The sequence below is a fragment of the Pieris napi genome, chromosome Z, assembly GCF_905475465.1.
Source record: "Pieris napi chromosome Z, ilPieNapi1.2, whole genome shotgun sequence".
Lineage (NCBI taxonomy): Eukaryota > Metazoa > Arthropoda > Insecta > Lepidoptera > Pieridae > Pieris > Pieris napi.
In genome coordinates this window covers 3249311-3268713 of record NC_062259.1, presented here as the reverse complement: position 1 = coordinate 3268713, position 19403 = coordinate 3249311, and the positions used below count along the sequence as shown (strand labels likewise).

The following is a 19403-nucleotide window of genomic DNA, read 5'->3' as shown; positions in this document are numbered from 1 at the left end:
CAGTCATTTATATTGTGAAATTTACTAGATTTTCTAAAGAAAACAGACCACAGAGCATAGAATAATACATTTTTTTATGTTCTGTAAGCTTTATTTATTAAATCTAGATAACAATTCACACGTAAAAAATAAAAAAGTGTCGCGTCGAAACGAACCTCACAGTTACGAATTATTATTTTAAGTTCTACATTAATTATTCATTTTCATTAATTTACCTTTGATTTGGCTTCGCTTGCTTGTATATATGTCACACTTAAATTCGAATTTATATTCAATGATAATATCATAAATTGCTGGTTTATTATATTCATACTGTATATAGCATTTAAATATGTTGTTATTATTTGTGACAGATAATAATTTGTGCTGACAGGTGTTTTATATTTATTTTTTTAGTTTATGACAAATCAATAACATTATAATTTATATGCGGAAGTGAAATCAAATAGATTTTGAATGAAATGCGATCAATTTACTCGTAACGGCAAAAAAAAAGAAATACATACACTAATACAGAAATATTAAAGAAGACCCGCCAGAAAAGGAAAGGTCAGCATATTCAGTATATGTCAGAGAATAAGATTTACAAATCCTAATGAATTTTTAAAAAAACAAAACATTTTTTTGCGTAAAAAACCGTATAACTTTTGTGTATGTCGAGTTCACACACGCCAAACTATAAAATTCAACCTCCTTTTTGTGGTTGCATATACACATCCTCATTATGCCTGCAATAATAAATTCCTGGGATTTTCATATACGTACGCCGAATATCCAGTCAAGTAATAAAGTTGGTTCAGTCTTCCTAAACCAGTCTCAGTCTGCGTGTACATTATATCTTCCTGGTTTTTCTATATAAGAATAACTCCCGATATTGATAAGACTCTAGCTCTCTGCAGTACTCAGTACTACTAGAGTAAACAGTTTTAATTCCGTCAAATTTCTTCAATTCGTCAAGGCAGAATACGATATACCATCCGTATCACCTTGACGTCCGTAATTCCACAACTAAGCGATTATTAAGGCAATTTCTGCCGCACACTACCACTATGTGGAACCAGCTGCCCACTGAAGTATTTACGAACCAATTCGACTTAGGGTCCTTCAAGATAAGAGCGTACCAATTCTTAAAAGGCCGGCAGCGCGCTTACGAGCCTACTGGCAGTGCGAGTATCCATGGGCGGCGGTATCACTTAACATCAGATGCCCCTGCCCGTCTGCCTCCTGTAACGTAAAAATGAGAAAAGATTAAGCAACCTGGAAAGCTAAAAATTATCTTGTTCAAGATCAATTACAATTTTGCCTGGCTATAAAAATAGCGTAAAAATTGTATGCTGTATTAATAATTTAATAAAATTTATCCCCAGACATCCTTGAAGCTCACAACGCTCGGCCTCGCAGGATCGCCTCTCTAATTGGCATCGAAGGAGGTCACTCTATAGCTAACTCTCTTGGAATACTTCGGAGCTACTATCAACTGGGCGTCCGATACATGACTTTGACACATACGTGTAACACTCCGTGGTAAGTTAACGACTTAAGCGACTTATTTTAGGTATTTTAGTATAAATACTAAAGGTTTTTTTAGGTATTTTGAAATCCATAAAAGCATAATTATCACTCATCGGAACTGAAACAAAATGTTTTTTTAATCCCTAAATACAATTATACTTTAAGACGAGATACTCTTTGACACATCACACAAAAATTTCTGAAGTACTTTTGATAAAGATTGGAATAATCACACTTACAATGTTTCGATAAACATTTCCCTGTTTGGAATGATTACACATATATTGCTTTCATAACAAATATAATGTGTGCCTCAACATACAAAATATGATAACAATATTTTTCATAAAAAACCAAAACAAAATATTCGGAATTTCTTTTTCCTTAAGAGCCCCCGTTTTTCCTCATCTATTACTCAAATATTTGATAAAATACAAAATAAAGTAAGTAACGCGAGATTTCTTTAGTGTGAATGTTAATGGATTATTTCATTAATCCAATTTACTGGATATTTATTATAATTATACGTTACTTAGAGATAATGTCTCTAAAGTAATATATACTCTAAAACGTACAATATATCAAACACAAATACTTTTTCTCCGGTTTTAAATTTCACTCCTTTTAAACAAATTTTAGTCGATGGGTAGCATAGCAAAATAAATACAATTTGCAAATGAAACTCTTTGCCATCCAGCTGACACAAGGTTTTTAGAAACTGCCAATTCAAAGGCAACTGCAGCGAGTGCTAAGCAAAGAACTCAGGCCCAATTTAATTAAGATCTATCGACAGGAGATAGTGGCTCTAGGGAATGCGAATGCGAACGTTTGATTCTTGACTGTACTTGACACACACTAACATTGAGTACTTGTAATATAGTCCTACCACTCTATGGGGTTTACGCAGTTCTAGCAACAGACGGATGTAATACTAACATTTTATGAAGTGATCGATTCGACAATCAAGTAGGGTAGGAATTGTAAAATATTTATTTCATATTTATTTTTTATATGATAAGAACTCTAAAATTGGACAAGCCAGTCCGGTCAATTTAGACATCCAAGGTTACAATAATTCGCACTTGGCTGAATATTGGTAGGATTGCTCAATACACTATTATAAAGGAAATGTGAAAAGTCCTCATCGATCCGGCACGTGCAAAAAAATTTACTCGGGGTCCAAGATCACAAAAACGGGTTTTTCGCGATTTTCAGCAAGATGGTAAGTTTTATCATAAAATTAGTTTAGACAAAAATTGTAGATCAGATAATTATCTATAAAAAATGTCTACATACTTTTTTTCCTAAGAGCCACCGTTTTTGAGATATAACGATTCAAAAAGTTGAAAGAGTTGTAATCGTCATAATATGCACACGTTTCCAAGCCACCTTTGAGGTAGTGTACTTAGCGCGTTTTTTTAAATGTGGTTTCCCCGGTAGGCCTATTCCACTGATCTTTTATGATTCTGTTTAATTTGAAACTATTGAATAACTGTAGATATTGACAAGGGTTGAAAATGATGAAAGGGGTGTAAATTACAAAAAATAAGAAAATTTATCCGTCTGAATCTAAATCATCATTAACTTCTGCTTTCTCTTGTTCTTGTTCTTCTTCTCTTCCTTCTCCTTCTTTATCTTCTTCATTCTGGGTGTTAATAAATTGTCCCAATAATGACACATCGCATGTCTCTTCGTCAACATCAAATGAATCTTCAATTGTTGGCAATTCAACATTGGAGCATGAACGGCCTTGACAGTTAGTACATGCTACAGAACAAAACAGTCCAACTTTTTTGCAACCACATTTAGCACTACATCCCTTTTTACAGTTGCAAAAAATGGTGTATAGTAGTTTTTCTGGTGCAGGTGGAAGTAAAGTCTGAACTGGCTCTAATGAATTGTCGACCAACTTCCAACCCCAGTCTTTTGGGTCTAACTGATTACCAAGCCACACTTGAACTTGGTAATATACCCGAAAAAGATGTTAATGAGCAGCCGCTGAGGTTGGAGGAAGACATGCTAACTGCACTTGTTTTTTATTTCGAGTATTTTTAACGAAACATGCATATCTGAATTTATCTAAGCACGTAATTTTTTTAGGAGCACCATACATAGCGAGAAGAAAGCGAATTCCGTTGGTGATAACTTCTTGTGGAGTTGAATTACTCTTTTTAAAAACTAAAAAATAGGTTACAATAAACACGTGTTTTCACTCCAGAGCGATGTTGCTGAAAGTTACACTGGCGTAGAAAATAAAGGACTGGGTTTTTTTTTACCCGAAATTTTCATATTTTATATGTGTAAGTCACACTGACCGATAGAATGATATTTTTGCTTGTATTACGGCTTCAGTGATGTATATACGTGGTGTACTTATACATATTATGACGATTACAACTCTTTTAACTTTTTGAATCGTGATATCTCAAAAACGGTGGCTCTTAGGAAAAAAAGTATTTAGACATTTTTTATAGATAATTATCTGATCTACAATTTTTGTCTAAACTAATTTTATGATAAAACTTACCATTTTGCTGAAAATCGCGAAAAACCCATTTTTGTGATCTTTGACCCGGAGTAAATTTTTTTGCACGTGCCGGATCGATGAGGACTTTTCACATTTCCTTTATAATAGTGTATTGAGCAATCCTACCAATATTCAGCCAAGTGCGAATTATTGTAACCTTACCCCTATTTTTATGTCTAATTTGACCGGTAAGCGCCTTACTAAAGTCCTTAATTAACATTGCGCGTCGGCTCACCCTGCTTTGTCTATTCTTGATCAACTTAAAAATTCATATTAGTATCACGTTCTTCAATCCGCCGAAAATGAAGCAAATACCAATTTGTACGCGAGCCGTTGTTGGAATGTAAAAATCGACTTCCTGCGAAATAACACAAACAATGTTTGTGAAACAATTTTAACCCATCGCATGTCGATACTCAATTTATACTTATATAATACTTCAAATGGATTTCAGGTTAATTGAGTGGTGTTTTGGAATTATATATTTGAAGCGCTATTACGGTCGACATTGAAATTTCGAGTGTACTGGTGTTGCTAATAAATACTGCTCTTGACTTTGAGTGGAAATCACTTTCAGAGCAAATATTTACCGTCTCTGTTAGTGGTTAACATTCATGATTTAACCACGGAATTCTGGGTTCGATCGGGAAACAATTCTGGTAGCCACAAAGTTGTCAGCAATAAAAAAATAATCAACATATGACGCAAGCTATAACAACAACCGAAAATTTCACTGCACAGTGTAATTTAACTATACATAGTAAAACAATGTGCCATATTATTTCAAATAAGATAAAGAGTTAATATAAGTCTGAGCTAATTGCCATGGCACCCTTCCACTCTTCTCTGAGTAAATTTTTCATATTTATTCAATTCAATAATAACGAGTGCCTGGAGTTTTATCTCTTATACATAATACTGCTTAGTAATAAATCATACTTCAGAAGTAGAGACAAGTTAATTAATTAATCTATTTCTACACTCGGGTCTTCGTTCTTGAGTAATTAGTTAATTACTTAAACCGATAAGTGAAACCGAGCCCTCAAACATCAATAATTTATTTATTTATGTTAAAACAAAGTAATCATTTGTTGTTGGTAAGGAATATCTGAAATAAAGCTGGTAAATGAAAATAAATAATAATTGTTGTAGATTATAAAAATGATTATTACCATATTACTTATAACATAACAATTTTATATATTCTTTTAGGGCTGATTCGTCCAACGAACCAGCAGCTGCTAATGGTCTAACAGAATTTGGAGAGGTGAGTCTTTAGATATACAAACAACAACAGCGAATTATTAATGTGCTTTTGCGAATTGTATGAAGTTATAGTAAGTCGTTATACATTAATTGCGTTCTTCAATGTATTATTCTGATTTGCAATGCGAATATATTTATTCCAGTTATATTTTATTCATTACTACACAAGACTCGTTACACTTTGATATGGTAATATTATTTTAATGTGTTTTAGTGTCTAACGCTTCTATAAAGTGATTTACGGTCCTTTCAAAGCTAACCTTCTGCATTGCTAACTTAAAATCAAGCGCGTCGGGTTTTCTTTTGAACACTCTGAAGGAAATAATATCGTTATAATTACAATATAAAATCAGGGAAAACCGTCTTGTGCCATTGTTCAAAAATCTAATTTTTCAGTTGTATTGTTCAATTTGTATATTAAATAAAGTAAATTCGATGAATTCACGTTGCCAACAATTGGAATAACTGATTTGCTTAAATGGCAATTTAGCAAATATTGTTTGCTAAAGCGGCGTGAATTCAACGTTTCTATGAATGTTTATATGTTCACAGAAAGTGGTGAAAGAGATGAATAGACTGGGAATGTTGGTGGATCTGTCCCATGTCGGTGAGAACACAACCCGGGCCGCGATTCGTCTATCAAAGGCCCCGGTTATCTTCAGCCATTCGTCTGTGTACAGCCTCTGTGCTCACAAAAGAAACGTTCCCGATGACATCATACAATCTTTGGTAAAACTACTTTTATTGGCTCATACTATGCAATTAATTAGTCATCGATATTCACGATAACTAATTGTTAGATAATTAAATATTTAACTATGTGTTAATTAAGTCAATAGATCATAAATTATTGATCAGATAATTTGTAGTTCATGAATCAAGCAACAAGTTGTTCAACTTGTGTACAAACAATCTGCGAATACAGGAACATTTCTTGAGCCTGACACGCTCCGAATCGCAACCTGTCTGCGGCTTGGGGTTCCGGTCTGCGCTCCTCATATATATGTCCCTGTGGCAGTGATGTCGACAAGCTAGGATATCACGGACTGTCATGCCAAAAAAGTCTAATTATTAAATATTTAATAAATATAAAGCATTTGAATAAAACACTATTTTGACCGTTATGTATTATTATAAATTTGACTGAAGTCACCGTGACCACGCACGCTGTAAAGCACGCGAAACGTCGGATAAATTTAAAATTATGTTAAATAGTTGTAAATTTATAATAATACATAACTTCAATCCGGTCAAAATAGTGTTTTATTCAAATGAACATAAGTTATGTTAATCAAAGACAATACAAAATATAAAGCATTTTATTTATTATATCTAACAAAAAGAGGTCATTTTACAATTGTTAGTTTCGAAGTTTATCCTCGTGAAATGTTAAATATAAATTATTTCAAATCCCGATAACTTTTCTTGACATCAGATTTCACTGAAAACGCTTAATATTGTTCGGAGCGAAGAATCATAATCTTTTTGTAATCTGTTTGGTTGTTTGAAGACGGCCAAAAAAATTAATAAAGTTTTTCTATTTCCGACCATACAAGAGTTTGTCATTAAATTTACTAACTGATCAAACGATGTATAGAATTTTTATCGATGTATGAAATATACTAATAGTTCATATACATATATATTTACTATGGCCATGACAAACAACAACATCAGTACATATACAAGCCGTTATATGTACATACAAATTGTAATTTAGTTATGCTATTCTGTTATGTGGACGTAACGCTCATTATTTGATATGTGGTATGTTCAAACCATGTATTATTAACAATGTAGCGATAGAATCACAGTCGACATTACCTATGTTCAAATGATCAAACAAATATTGAAATACATTGTCCAAAATGTTTAATTTTAAAGTTAGTTGTATTTATGCAAATATAAAATAACTACAAATTTTATTCACCATAAAAAGATTGTTCTAATAAAAAAATAAAATAATCAGGATATCTTAGACGTAAATATCCCGTACAATAAGTCATCATTTATTTTTAATATTATCATATATTAATACTTTAAAAAAATTATGTTAGTTAGTATAACGTAACGTAAAGTATAACGCATGATGTATTTGTCTGTTAAAGGCTGTACAATTAGTTTAAAAAAATCTAAACCATTTATTTATTCATTAAGGTAACAAAATGTACACTTATAAACGTCAAAAAGAAATGCTTCAAAATTTTATATTTACCGCCAGTTCTTAAATCAAGGAGGTACGGAACAGATGAACTGGCAATAAACTCTCCGCGATTCTTTTTAATCGCCAAGTTTTACACAATGTTTTTAAGGAACTGCAACCATTACACCATGTTCCACATGACATCTTAAGTAATTAATAGTTAATTAATAATAAAAAAAAACAAAGATGTCCTCTATCAGCAGTAGGCATGGTGAAATAGGAGCACGCTTACATTCTCGCGGGTACAACAATTATTATTATTTAAGAACTTTGGCAAAGCTTTTTTTTTAAATTAAATTAGTGTAAATAAAATGAAATGCCATCAGAAATGTGAGGGCATATGGCCATATACGAGATTCTCTAGAATTGTTTAGGTATTTCCCAAAGTCTTTTGGTTCACATTTATCTAAATAATGCACTTATATTTCATCTTCTACATTTTGGAATTTCCTATACTTCCCTTATGTATGCATAACGGTCCTATTTCTGGAGACAAGGCTAATAAAGCGGCATTATATTAATCCTACTTCGTGAAGTAAACCAAAATGTTTTGAAGTTATTCGAGTTTTGCCAACATTTTTAATACAAATTATTTTATATTTAAGTGCATGATTTTGATATAATTTTTTATGAACATGAGTAATTTGTTCACAGAAAAAGAATGGTGGTTTGATCATGGTGAATTTCTTTCCTGACTTTGTGAAGTGCTCTCCCAACGCTACTATATCAGATGTAGCTGGTAAGTATATCTACAAATTTCATTTAATTACTTTGCTTTTAAAAACGTGGACAATAAATCGGCCTATATCAATAGACAATCCTACCTTCAATAAAAATAATATAGTGTATATAGTGTACATATTTGTTAGATAATAAAAGCGAAAATTAATGATAGATTCAGAATTTCATTACATCTTCTGAGTCTTAGTTACTTATTACTTTAGTTTAAATATCAAAGAAATTTTTTTGTGAAATTGAAATAGTAATACATCGTGGACCTCAAAACATTTGTAATGTTTAAACTTTGTATAGGCTTACAGCAAATCAGCCTTTAAAATCAAAACGGGGATTGACAAAAAAATTCACTCGAGTACCAATAAATTATAACCATCCTCTCCAGAAATGCGTAGAGATCCATTATCCAGATCTAAAAACTATTCGATGAAACTTAAACTCATCCCCAAGTTGACAAATCCCTGGATCATTATGATATGAGTTTAAGTTTGCGAGAAATTTCTCAACAAGCGTATAATCGGGCAACCTGATAGTGATACAAATTTTAGTTTTTGTTAATACACATAATATAGGAGCTCGTATAGTCCATTGAAATATTACAATTTGAGGGCAAATTGAAAATTACCAATATATTCTATACTAATATAGTTAACTGCCTCTGAAACGCTCAGTTGGTCGTTGTTTGGTCCATCACACCTGGACTTATCTGGATTTGTAAATAAGTACTCAGTGATCAAAGAAATACAGATAAGTTGTGATTTATTTCATTAGATTATTGTCATATAAGAAGTCTCGAAGACTATTTATGTAATGCTAGAGGCGAAAGCATATATCTTCAATTAAGTGTCCATGTGTTATTTGCAAAATTATTAGTAAATAAATCATTTGATATTTATATAACTAGCTAGAATGCTATCCATACATTCATATGCTAAAGCTTTGAGTTATACATGCGGGACTAATGTTACTGGCATCTACAGAATTTGACATGTGAATCTACGTAGAACGGCAAATTTGCAGGTAAACATACCATCCTATCTGATATACACGGTATTCGGTGAGACAAATTTAACTACACAATTAACAATTATCTATATAATAAAATTGTGCAAAGGATATTAAATTTATAAATTACCATGAAAATTTAATATTTGTTAAGCTTATAATATATAATATATACGTAAAGCTTATAAACGTTTATATAAAAATACATAGAAATATTATGACATGCCGTTGTATTTATACAGGATGGTCAAAAAGTCGTGGATCAAATGCAAATAGGAGATAGATGAGGTCATCACCTGCAAAAAATAGTTCTACGGGAGGTCTCTAAGCTCAATTTTAATAAGAATTAGTAAAAAAAGTAAATTTTCTTATGAAAACGCATAATAAATTATAACTCTGCAGGTCTCATCTACCCCCTATTTGCGTTTGATCCACGCCTTTTTGACCATCCTATATACAAAAATAAATATAAATAAACCTAAAAAACAAAATAAATAACCGGGGCAGGTATACATTTATTCTACTTTGGTGAAAGATAACAATATAACTAATTGTCAATAAAAAGTGTCCTTTGAAAAATTAGAAGGCAAATTACTATTTTTTTAAGCGGAAAGCAGATGCGGAAGTTACAAAGTTCATTATTACACTTCAAAGGAAACTCCGGCCGTGCTAATCACTCTTATAAAATAATGGTACTATTATATGTTGGCACTAAAATACACTGTTGTTTAAAAAATGAATACAGTCGAGATCAATCAATTTTCCAAAGGAAAAATACATTAATATTACGGTAAACAAGAGTGCTCTTTGCACGGTCGGGTCAGTCCTGAATAATTGAGTGGGTCACGCAGTTTCTGCTACCGAAATGATGCCATCAATTCATATGATATTATTATCCACATGCGCTGAAGTACGGTTAATGAATCTTAAAATATTTCTTTATTCAAACTGTAATTCATTTAAATGAAACCAATGATCTCAACGATAATTGACCTATAATAAATAATAATAATAAAGCCCATTTATATTTAATAATTTATTTATTGCAAAAATATGGTACACAATCGTAAGTTCGCATATCACAGACAATGGCGCGCAAATTTGTCTTTAAAGGAATTCTACAATTTACATTATTAGTCATATGAATTGGTCAAGTCTTATATTATTTGTATCGTACCTACATATCATATCATACTTTATTAAATTTATATCAACTACAGTGTCTCACGCAAATAATATATAGGTATATATTTATCTTATAACTATTCATCTAAAAATATGTTACTGGAACCCCATGTAGGGTAAAGGTCTCCTCTTATCTAGTTCACTCCATGCTTTTCTTTTTTTGCTTTTCTACTTCAGTCTTTACCGGCTACGTTTTTATGTTATATAGAGGGTTATGGTCTCTTTCCCCCAAGGGGACCAGCTGGCTTGGGGGAGTTTTTATTCGGTTTTGTTGATGTACGTTGTTTGTGCAGTTGTTGTCGTTTTTCCGACTTTTCTTTTAGTGAGTTTTCTTCTCGGATGGGACATAAACTTAAATGTGTTCTTTCCAGCGATTTTCTTATAGCCTGCTGTGGAGATTCGCTCTATGATCTGGACACCTGGTTGGGAGAGAAGAATTGATATATTATATATATATATTCTCTCTTGAATTGATATCTCTGATAATAATCAATGACGTGGAGGTCCTTTATTCGATTATCGCCGAAATAATGTATTCACATTTTAAGTTCACACCTTTGTACACGTTTACACCATAGTTAATCCTTTATTTTTCGACGTTGCAACCATAATCGCATTAATAGTCGGTCCTTAAAAGCGTAAAATAGAATTAATCCATCCACTTTATTTTGATGAAAATCGTCAATATATTTACTTTATAAATTCCAAGCGGAGCAATACATTGGAGTATTTTATTTTAATTAAACGGTGATCTATCTGGTAACGGAAATTAATCCTTTAGGGAAATAAACTATGGACATATTTTTACAAAAAATTATCCGCATTTCGTAGTTATTGGCTTTTGCTGTTAAAGAAAGCGTTTATAATCTCAAGTACTGAAGTATATGGCGTTTTATAATATAGTGTCAATCGAGCAGCTAGGTTCAACCAAGTATAAAGAGACGCTCTTCTAATCTATATAGATTAAGTCTAGATTTCGTTATTGCCTTTTAAATTAATAATATTGGAGCGGTCTTTTCAATATTTAATATCCGCAAATTTTTAATGCGCTATTCTAAGAATGGAATAGAAAACGAATGTTCAAAGAAAGGGAAAGATTAAAAATTCCTATTCATGTATTTGAAAGGTCAGTGTAAGGTTTTCTACTTACTTTTGAATTGTTTCATTTCATGTCATTTTTTGAAGCGTCGTCAATGCTTCGGCGCGGCGTTAATCCCAGGCGATTATTTGGTGGTTACACCTAAGATCCAAATAAAGAAAAACTACCACTCAACTCAAGTGTACTTAAATAAACCCATAAACTATATATAGCTGATCTCAGCTAGTTTTACTTTTAGAGATAGTTTGCTTAAAGTTTCGTTTACATATGATCTGTAATTATGGAAAACTGGCCGAGCCCAGCGGTTGCAGGTGCAATCATTCGCACTCGCCTTGCAGAACACAAAAGCTCGCATGATATTTGATTGAAACCTACACAGCATACAGTCGATGCATGTCTTTAGATCTTCAAAAAACGTCACTCATCACTCACTCACCACCACTCACCACCACTCACCACTCATTATTGAAAAGGATAGTTTTCTTCAAATTGTTTATTACCTTAAGATATGCTTTAGTGCTTCAACCTTAATATAACAACCTTATGACAGGCTTAAATAGCTTTTAAAGGGGAAATAATCCCTTTTTATATGATTTATCGGTTTGTGCAGCAACTGCATCTTTCAATATGGAATATTTTTTTCCGTTTTGCAACATTTTTCATTTATGATCCGCTTCTAATGGTCGTTGCATGATGTTGTTTGAATACAATTTATTTTTCTTTACAAATGGACTATCCTATATAGCGTCTTTTTGTATCAATGTGGATTCCTGGGTCTGTATTTACTGTATTTCCATGCTTATACGCTCGTGGAAAGCACAGGCTTTGCTGGTTACCTTATTATCTGTTATATCGTTTTTATACTGAATATAATAACGATATGCTTGTATCAAAACTAACTTAAACCACTACGGATACACATATGACAACAATAATTCAACAAAACTTGAATTGAGTTCCTCAAACTCACGAGAAACTTGCAAGTTTACTTTGCAGTAAATAAAATAACATTGCATACAACTTGTAAAAGATTTTACATAATTCATTATTGGATGTCTGTAAAACATTCGATGTGCACCCGCTATTCTTCGCTCTTCAACTTGAAGGTTAATGATAAAACTGCTAATTAATTCACGTTTGTTTTTGTGATATCTCCAAAAAAACAGATGCAATTTGATAATATAAGACCCATATGGGGTTTAGTGCTACTGGAGAAGAAAAATAAAAATAAAAAAAATAGATAAAAAAAAATCAATAAAAAATAAATAAATAAATAGATCACATTCCCGCTGTCTTTATAGTTCAGCGCTTAGAAAGGTTTGGGCTACAACTATACAGGTTTTAATTAAAGATTTATGTAAGGGCAGACAGAAAGTACCTCCGGAGTACCAGCTCCAGCAACGCAGTAGCATAGCGAACACAGTGGACATTGCGTGTTAGTTCGATTTCATAATATACAGTAAGGTAATATTTATATACAATAATAATGATTTTTTTTTTAATTTTTGTACTAAGTTGAGATTTCCTGCTATGAACGGGCTTTTAGTATATAACAACACTTATTGTAATAGTGGTTGGAATAACTTCATTTATAGCAATTTGAATAATACATTATTTTAACAAGTCAAAGAGAAAATCATCCCGAAAAGCTTCGTCATGCAAATCTATAGGCGGATGGATTTACATTTTTTCGTGAATATTTTTGAGAGTTACAGCGCAAAAAATTATTCAAATTGAATCTTTACAGGTCATTGCTAATTTTTTTATTATTATTTATTAAAAGAGAAACCTACATCGAAAGATGGCTAAATTGGATTACTACTATTTTAAATACTTATTAACTAATATCGGCAGAAAGTCTGGTTCTATTCTGCTCTATTTGTGTTTAGGACAACTCAAGTCCACGTTCCATCCGTTGTGATATGCTGTCCCTACATTATAGAATTCCAGAATTATTAACTAACCTGAACTCATCATATTACTTGACGCTACCGGTGGTACCTTTATACTGATATGATTTAAAAAAGTAGAAGTAAAATATAAGGTAACAATAAAATATTTCTTTATTCCCATACCATAACATGTCGAACGAATTTGCTTATCTTATCATAAAAAACCGCGTAAAAATTATTAATTATTGTTGCAATACCATCAAATGTTCGAAATAGTACCTATACGGTATATAATAAATTAAAATAATTCACCCCAAACTCCTATTTAAGGTTTTAAAATAATTATGCAATCGTTTCTTCACTTTTCTAGTCATTGAAAACTTAAAGCGACCTACACACACGGTAACACACGTAAGCAGTTTGCATCTATTTTTACATTTTGTAAAATGTAGGACATTAAAAGTCCCTAATTCCTATAGGATAGTTCAATCTTACTGCGAAATTATTTCAATTCAATTGTTCAGGTAAATGTCAGAGCAATATAATGCATGCATGAGTGTTCAATGTATCCGGAATACCAGCACAAATTACAAGATCATAACTCAAACAAGGAATACGGTTGCAAGAATGATTTGCGGTATTGGATCCATGCACCGCTGGAACATTTAATTACAAACGTTCAGGTGTTATATTTAATTTGGGTTTTAATTATTACATTGTAATTCTAAAGATTCATTACTAAAAAGTTGTAAGTGTTTTGTTAAAAATATGTTTGTAAGAGTTTTAAGCCTCCATTTTATTCTAAACAATGAATATTTTTTTCTTGTGACGACAGGAAAATTTACGTTGTAGATTACTAGAATTCAACTTTTTTGTATTCGCCGTAATCATAAAGATATGAACTTTATAACAAACGAAAACTACATTTTGAAGTGAAGCTTCTTTAAGCGCATGAGGGTAACATTTTTACGGAACGTCATGAAGATGTGCAGCGTTTTTGTCGAAGAAAAGGGAGAGAGCGATTAAGACTTGAACACCGATGGTATTTTTAATACATATCAATATCATTATTATTTTATTAAGTAAATTACAATTTTTTGTTGGTTTTGTATTTTTATAAGGGCACAGAACTAAGACCAAGACCAAGCTAAGACCAAGTTGGCTATTTTTGAAAATGTGGATACAAGTTAGCAATTATGATAATAATGAATTTAGTATTGTCTTTTATTAACATAACATTTACACATTTAAAGAAAACACTTTTTTACCGGATTAAAGCTATGTATTATTATAAAATTATAATTATTTTACATAATTAAAAAAAAATACGACGTTTCGCGTGCTTTACAGCGTGCGTGGTCACGGTGACTGAAAACAAAAGGTGTAGTTGTATTATCTGTATTTATTTCCCCGGAGTTAATATCGACTAAAAGATGGAGGGTTTTGGCAGAAAGATTCACGGTGTCCTATATTTTCGCGGATTGTTTATCTTGAGATTTTAATTTGGATATTATTGGATCCCAAGTGTTTGACAATTTTAGGCCGTCTTCTCTATTGAAATTGGGGTGGTTTTTGATTTCAATGGCTTCGCGTACCAATCTTGGGAAGAATCTTTTTTCTTTCGCAAGTACTTTCGGTTGGTCAAAGTGTATGTAATGATTAGGCCTATCTAGTGTGTGTTCACAGACTACTGATCTTGAGTCTGCTGGACATATTGCGTTTAGTTTTCCCAATGTAAGACAGGCCACAGTCGCAATCCAGTTTGTATATACCTGTATCTTGCAATAATTCTATCTGTAACTCCCTTTACATATGTCAGGTAGGCTGGCTGGCGGGGAACTGTTTGTGTCTTGTTTTTGTTCCTGTGATGCAGCCAGGGGATGCACAGCTTGTTTCGGTGTAGCACCTGTTTGACATGCTGTAGTTCCTCCTTGAGGTGGGCAGCATCACAAAGACGTTGGGTTCTCTGAAACAAACATTTACCGACAGAAAGCAGTTGTGAAGGTTGGTGGTGGGATTCACCATTGAGGTACCTATCTGTATGGGTTGCCTTTCTGTATATTGTGTGACTTAGTGTGCCATCTACTGTCATGCATCTAATTTTAACAATACATAACTTTATTCCGGTAAAAAGTGTTTTCTTTAAATAATGAATTTGTTATATTATTTGGTAATCCTTACCATATTTATGGTGGTATTTCTATATAAGTACATAACAACAACTCATTTTAGTTCAGGTTTTTAATTAACCTTAGTATCATTCATTAATATAGAAAGACTGGCAAAATTAAATTATGGGATTTGGGCAGCTTAATTACTCAATAATTAATTTACAAAGTTTCATTGACATGTGTACTTTTTACGCTCGCACTTTTTTTTAGTAATTCAGCGAATTATTTAAAAATAAAATATGATTTATTTAAATGAAATATTACAATTAATACTTACATCACTTATATTAAGTATTTAATCTTAACTAGGCTTATAGTTACTACTTAATTATATACCATCCAATAAATTCACCGAACTGTTAAATAATATAAATTTACATATAATACCAGTTTCGAAATCGTTATGGCGGTCATCGGTACAATTTATCAGGCGTCAACTTAAATCTGTAATTAGCGCCTGTGCAGTGTGCACCTAAACTTTCTCTACTACAAAGCGAACTAAATCGAAGTTGGAGGAAAGACTCTTATATTTTTGCCTTTTATTATTCCACCGGTATGATATTTATTTTACACAAATTTATCTAAAATCTTGACATATTTTTTTAGTATGATCATTTGATGTTTGGTATTTTCCTTCTCCGTTCAAGCCGTACTACAATGCGACAGAAAATCCATTGGTGCACAGCCAGAGTTCGAACTTTGGTGCAGAGCCTACAACAACGGGGATTCGGTTGCAACAACTAGGCCAACGCGCTATATTGCTGATTATTAATATGCCATTTTATTTATTTTTAAAAATTGCACATACTCTTCATATATTGAATCTATAAATTGGATCATATTACAGAATATCGTAAGAAGAAACTGACCGAACCGTCCGTCAGCGTCGTAACTGTCACGTTATAACTTCAATTTTCTTGGCCAATAACCTTTCGTTCCTCTTTTTCAATTTTGAGCGAGGAAAGCACTGGCTCTGAGGTAAATATCGTAACATCGATGTTTAACGGAATCGAACATCGATGTTAACTCATAGCACGACCAATGCAACCTACGCAACCTACAAATTATGTCTTCTATGAACGCATCCATAAATCAGGTTTATTAAAATTTTGAACGCGTATGCATTCTTTGAACCCAGATCGTTCCCTTCGTTCGTTCTTCGTAGTCTCGCTCGCTCTTTCCTTCTCACTCTTCCTCACTACTCTTTATGAACAAAGAAATAGATTAAAAGATTCTTCTTCATCAAAATTACTTTTCATTCAGTCAGTTGATAAAAAATATCGTAATATATACTAATTTGTTTTGTTTCTTTATTTGATTTCGAACCAATTTACTGTATTTTATTACTTTTCCAATTATTAGTGCAATAATCGGTTTACGATAAATATCGAACATCGATGATGGGCTTTCGATGACGATTATTAATATAAATATATGAATTATTTTATTATTATGAATTACTTAAGATGTCATGTAGAACATGGTGTAATGGTTGCAGTTCCTTATAAACGTTGTGTAAAAAAACATGGCGATTAAAAAGAGTGGCGGAGAGTTTATTGCCAGTTCTTCTCTTCCATTCTACGCCCTTGATTTGAGATCTGGCACTAAATGTAAAGTTAGAAACATTTCATATACATTTCTTTTTTGACGTTCATAAGTGTACATTGTGTTATCTATATGATTAAATGATTTTTGACTTTGACTTGACTTGACTTCAATGTCAATATCGATGTTTTTCTAATATCTCTGAGGTCAACGATAGTGCACTTGAACCCCACCCCAAGAGTCTCTACTCCAAAGGGAACAAAATGGAAGTTGGAGGAAAGTCACTTATATATGAGCTGTTTATTATTTTCCGCCTGCTCTGCGGCCGCCCCAGCTTTTTTGCTTGTCCGAGGAAGGTGAGACGGGACTAACGTCTCAACACAAGTACCATCCAATACAAAGCCCGTCTTATATTCCAAGGGATCAATGACATGCCATCCGGCCGCTTGCCATTGTTTCTATCGATGTTCCAAATTGCTCTAGATTGGCTCCAAAATAGCTGGAACTTGAACGGAGACAAGAGAGTGCCGTATGATGACGTTGAGCGCTGCGTGAGGAGAAAAACGACTTGCACTCTTTTGGCAATGAAGGCTACTTACGTTTAATATATCTACATTCTACATAATAATAAACTTGCCAGTCTGGCGAATTCAGCCAGAGTACAACTTAGACAGGTACCTTATCACATGAGTCGCGACAGCAGGGGCTGGCAATATGATAATTATAAAAGGTATTCAAAATAAAGAGGTTAAGAGGAAAAGGAAGTAGCGGTATGAAAAACTAGTTTATTTGCAAAAAAGGGACAGCCTTTTAAATTTGCATAAGGGTCTATGTTGCTGACGCGTTATATCGAACAGATTAAAATCGGGATAAATCCACAGATAATACTTTTGAAAGTGAAGCTGTTACTTAGTACAAAATATCATGTTCCGGCCTTCGTGTAACGAAAGGAATCTTTTGTCATGAGCTTGACCTCCATCAAAGGCATCCATTATCTTGTATAAAGTGGTCTCTAGGTCAACTGCTGGAAAACAGTCTAAATGTCGAGGCTTGTAATATATTAAAAAAATCAATGACCCTACAACCTTTTTAGGTCTAGGCCTCAGATTAATCTAATAGGCAAGTAGGTGATCAGCCTTCTGTGCCTAACGCACGTCCTCGACTTTTTGGGTCTACGACATGTCGGTTTCCTCACGATATATTCCTTCACCGTTCGAGCGAATGTTAAATGCGCACCTGGGGATTGAACCTACGACCACTGGGATGAGAGTCGCACGTTGAAGCCACTATGCCAACACTGCTCTTGTGATAAATTACTTAGAAACAAATAAAAATTTGCGTTAATTTAGTGAACTTTGTATTGATATCCATCAATCCAGTAGTTTCTATGCTATATAAATTAAGTCAATCTCATAAGTAATAACCCAAAGTTACATAAAGAAATATTACCTAATATTTCAATACAACAAATCTAAACGTAGCGTTAGGCGGCCCATACATCTACAATAATATTGCACAATATAGTTGATTGTACAATATTATCAGCAGTGTAGGGATAATATTGAAAAATTGCGCAATGATTGAACAGAAGTTTGAGCGAGCTTAAATTTTATTGCGCTATATGTATTTTTTGTACTGTGTAGGGTTAGTATTGCGCAATATTGTAATTTTTTTTCCTTTTCTCAACAAAATCTGCTGCGGCTGCAGCCATAACTTCGTTGTCAGACATGTTTATCTCATGAAAATATCCACATGAATGGTTTGTCAATCTTATTGCTAAATATTATTGAACGTTTGGATTCAAAGAGGGTTGTTACATATCCATTGCACTCCCTTTGCCCCGCATAACCAATACCTGTACCCCTCTTACGCAACACCGTTATAAAAGGAAATGGACAATAGAGATCAGAAGCTTTGATCGGATACCTCACATCAGACCGGTTAATTCTCAACTAGATAAGTTTATAATATAGATTATTTGTCGTGCACCTAATTTCGGGCCGATTTAATAGTTATATTTAGTATCATTATTGTAAAAGTAATTTATTAAAGTAATTTAAATACATTATGGTTTTTTTTGGATTCACCGCTGGCCCTCACTATTATTGCACAATAAAAATACTGTGCAAAATTATTGTAGATGTATGGGCCCGCCTTAAACTAAACTTACTACGCTACTTATAGTTTGGTAATATTGATGTGATGATGATTCTACTCTAAACCGCTACAGTATTTTTTAGTTAACTTTTTAAAAGCTAAACAT

General features: G+C 32.8%; 1 protein-coding gene across 1 annotated transcript in view; it reads left to right on the top strand.

The window, feature by feature from the left end:
* The window catches only part of LOC125062312 (dipeptidase 1-like), a 93846-nt gene that overhangs the window by 64373 nt on the left and 10070 nt on the right, over window positions 1–19403 (top strand). Inside the window, exons 6-9 of the mRNA XM_047668138.1 lie at window positions 1368–1524; window positions 5252–5306; window positions 5858–6034; window positions 8163–8247. Coding sequence (XP_047524094.1) covers window positions 1368–1524; window positions 5252–5306; window positions 5858–6034; window positions 8163–8247 — 474 coding nt within the window. The remainder of the gene's footprint in view (window positions 1–1367; window positions 1525–5251; window positions 5307–5857; window positions 6035–8162; window positions 8248–19403) is intronic.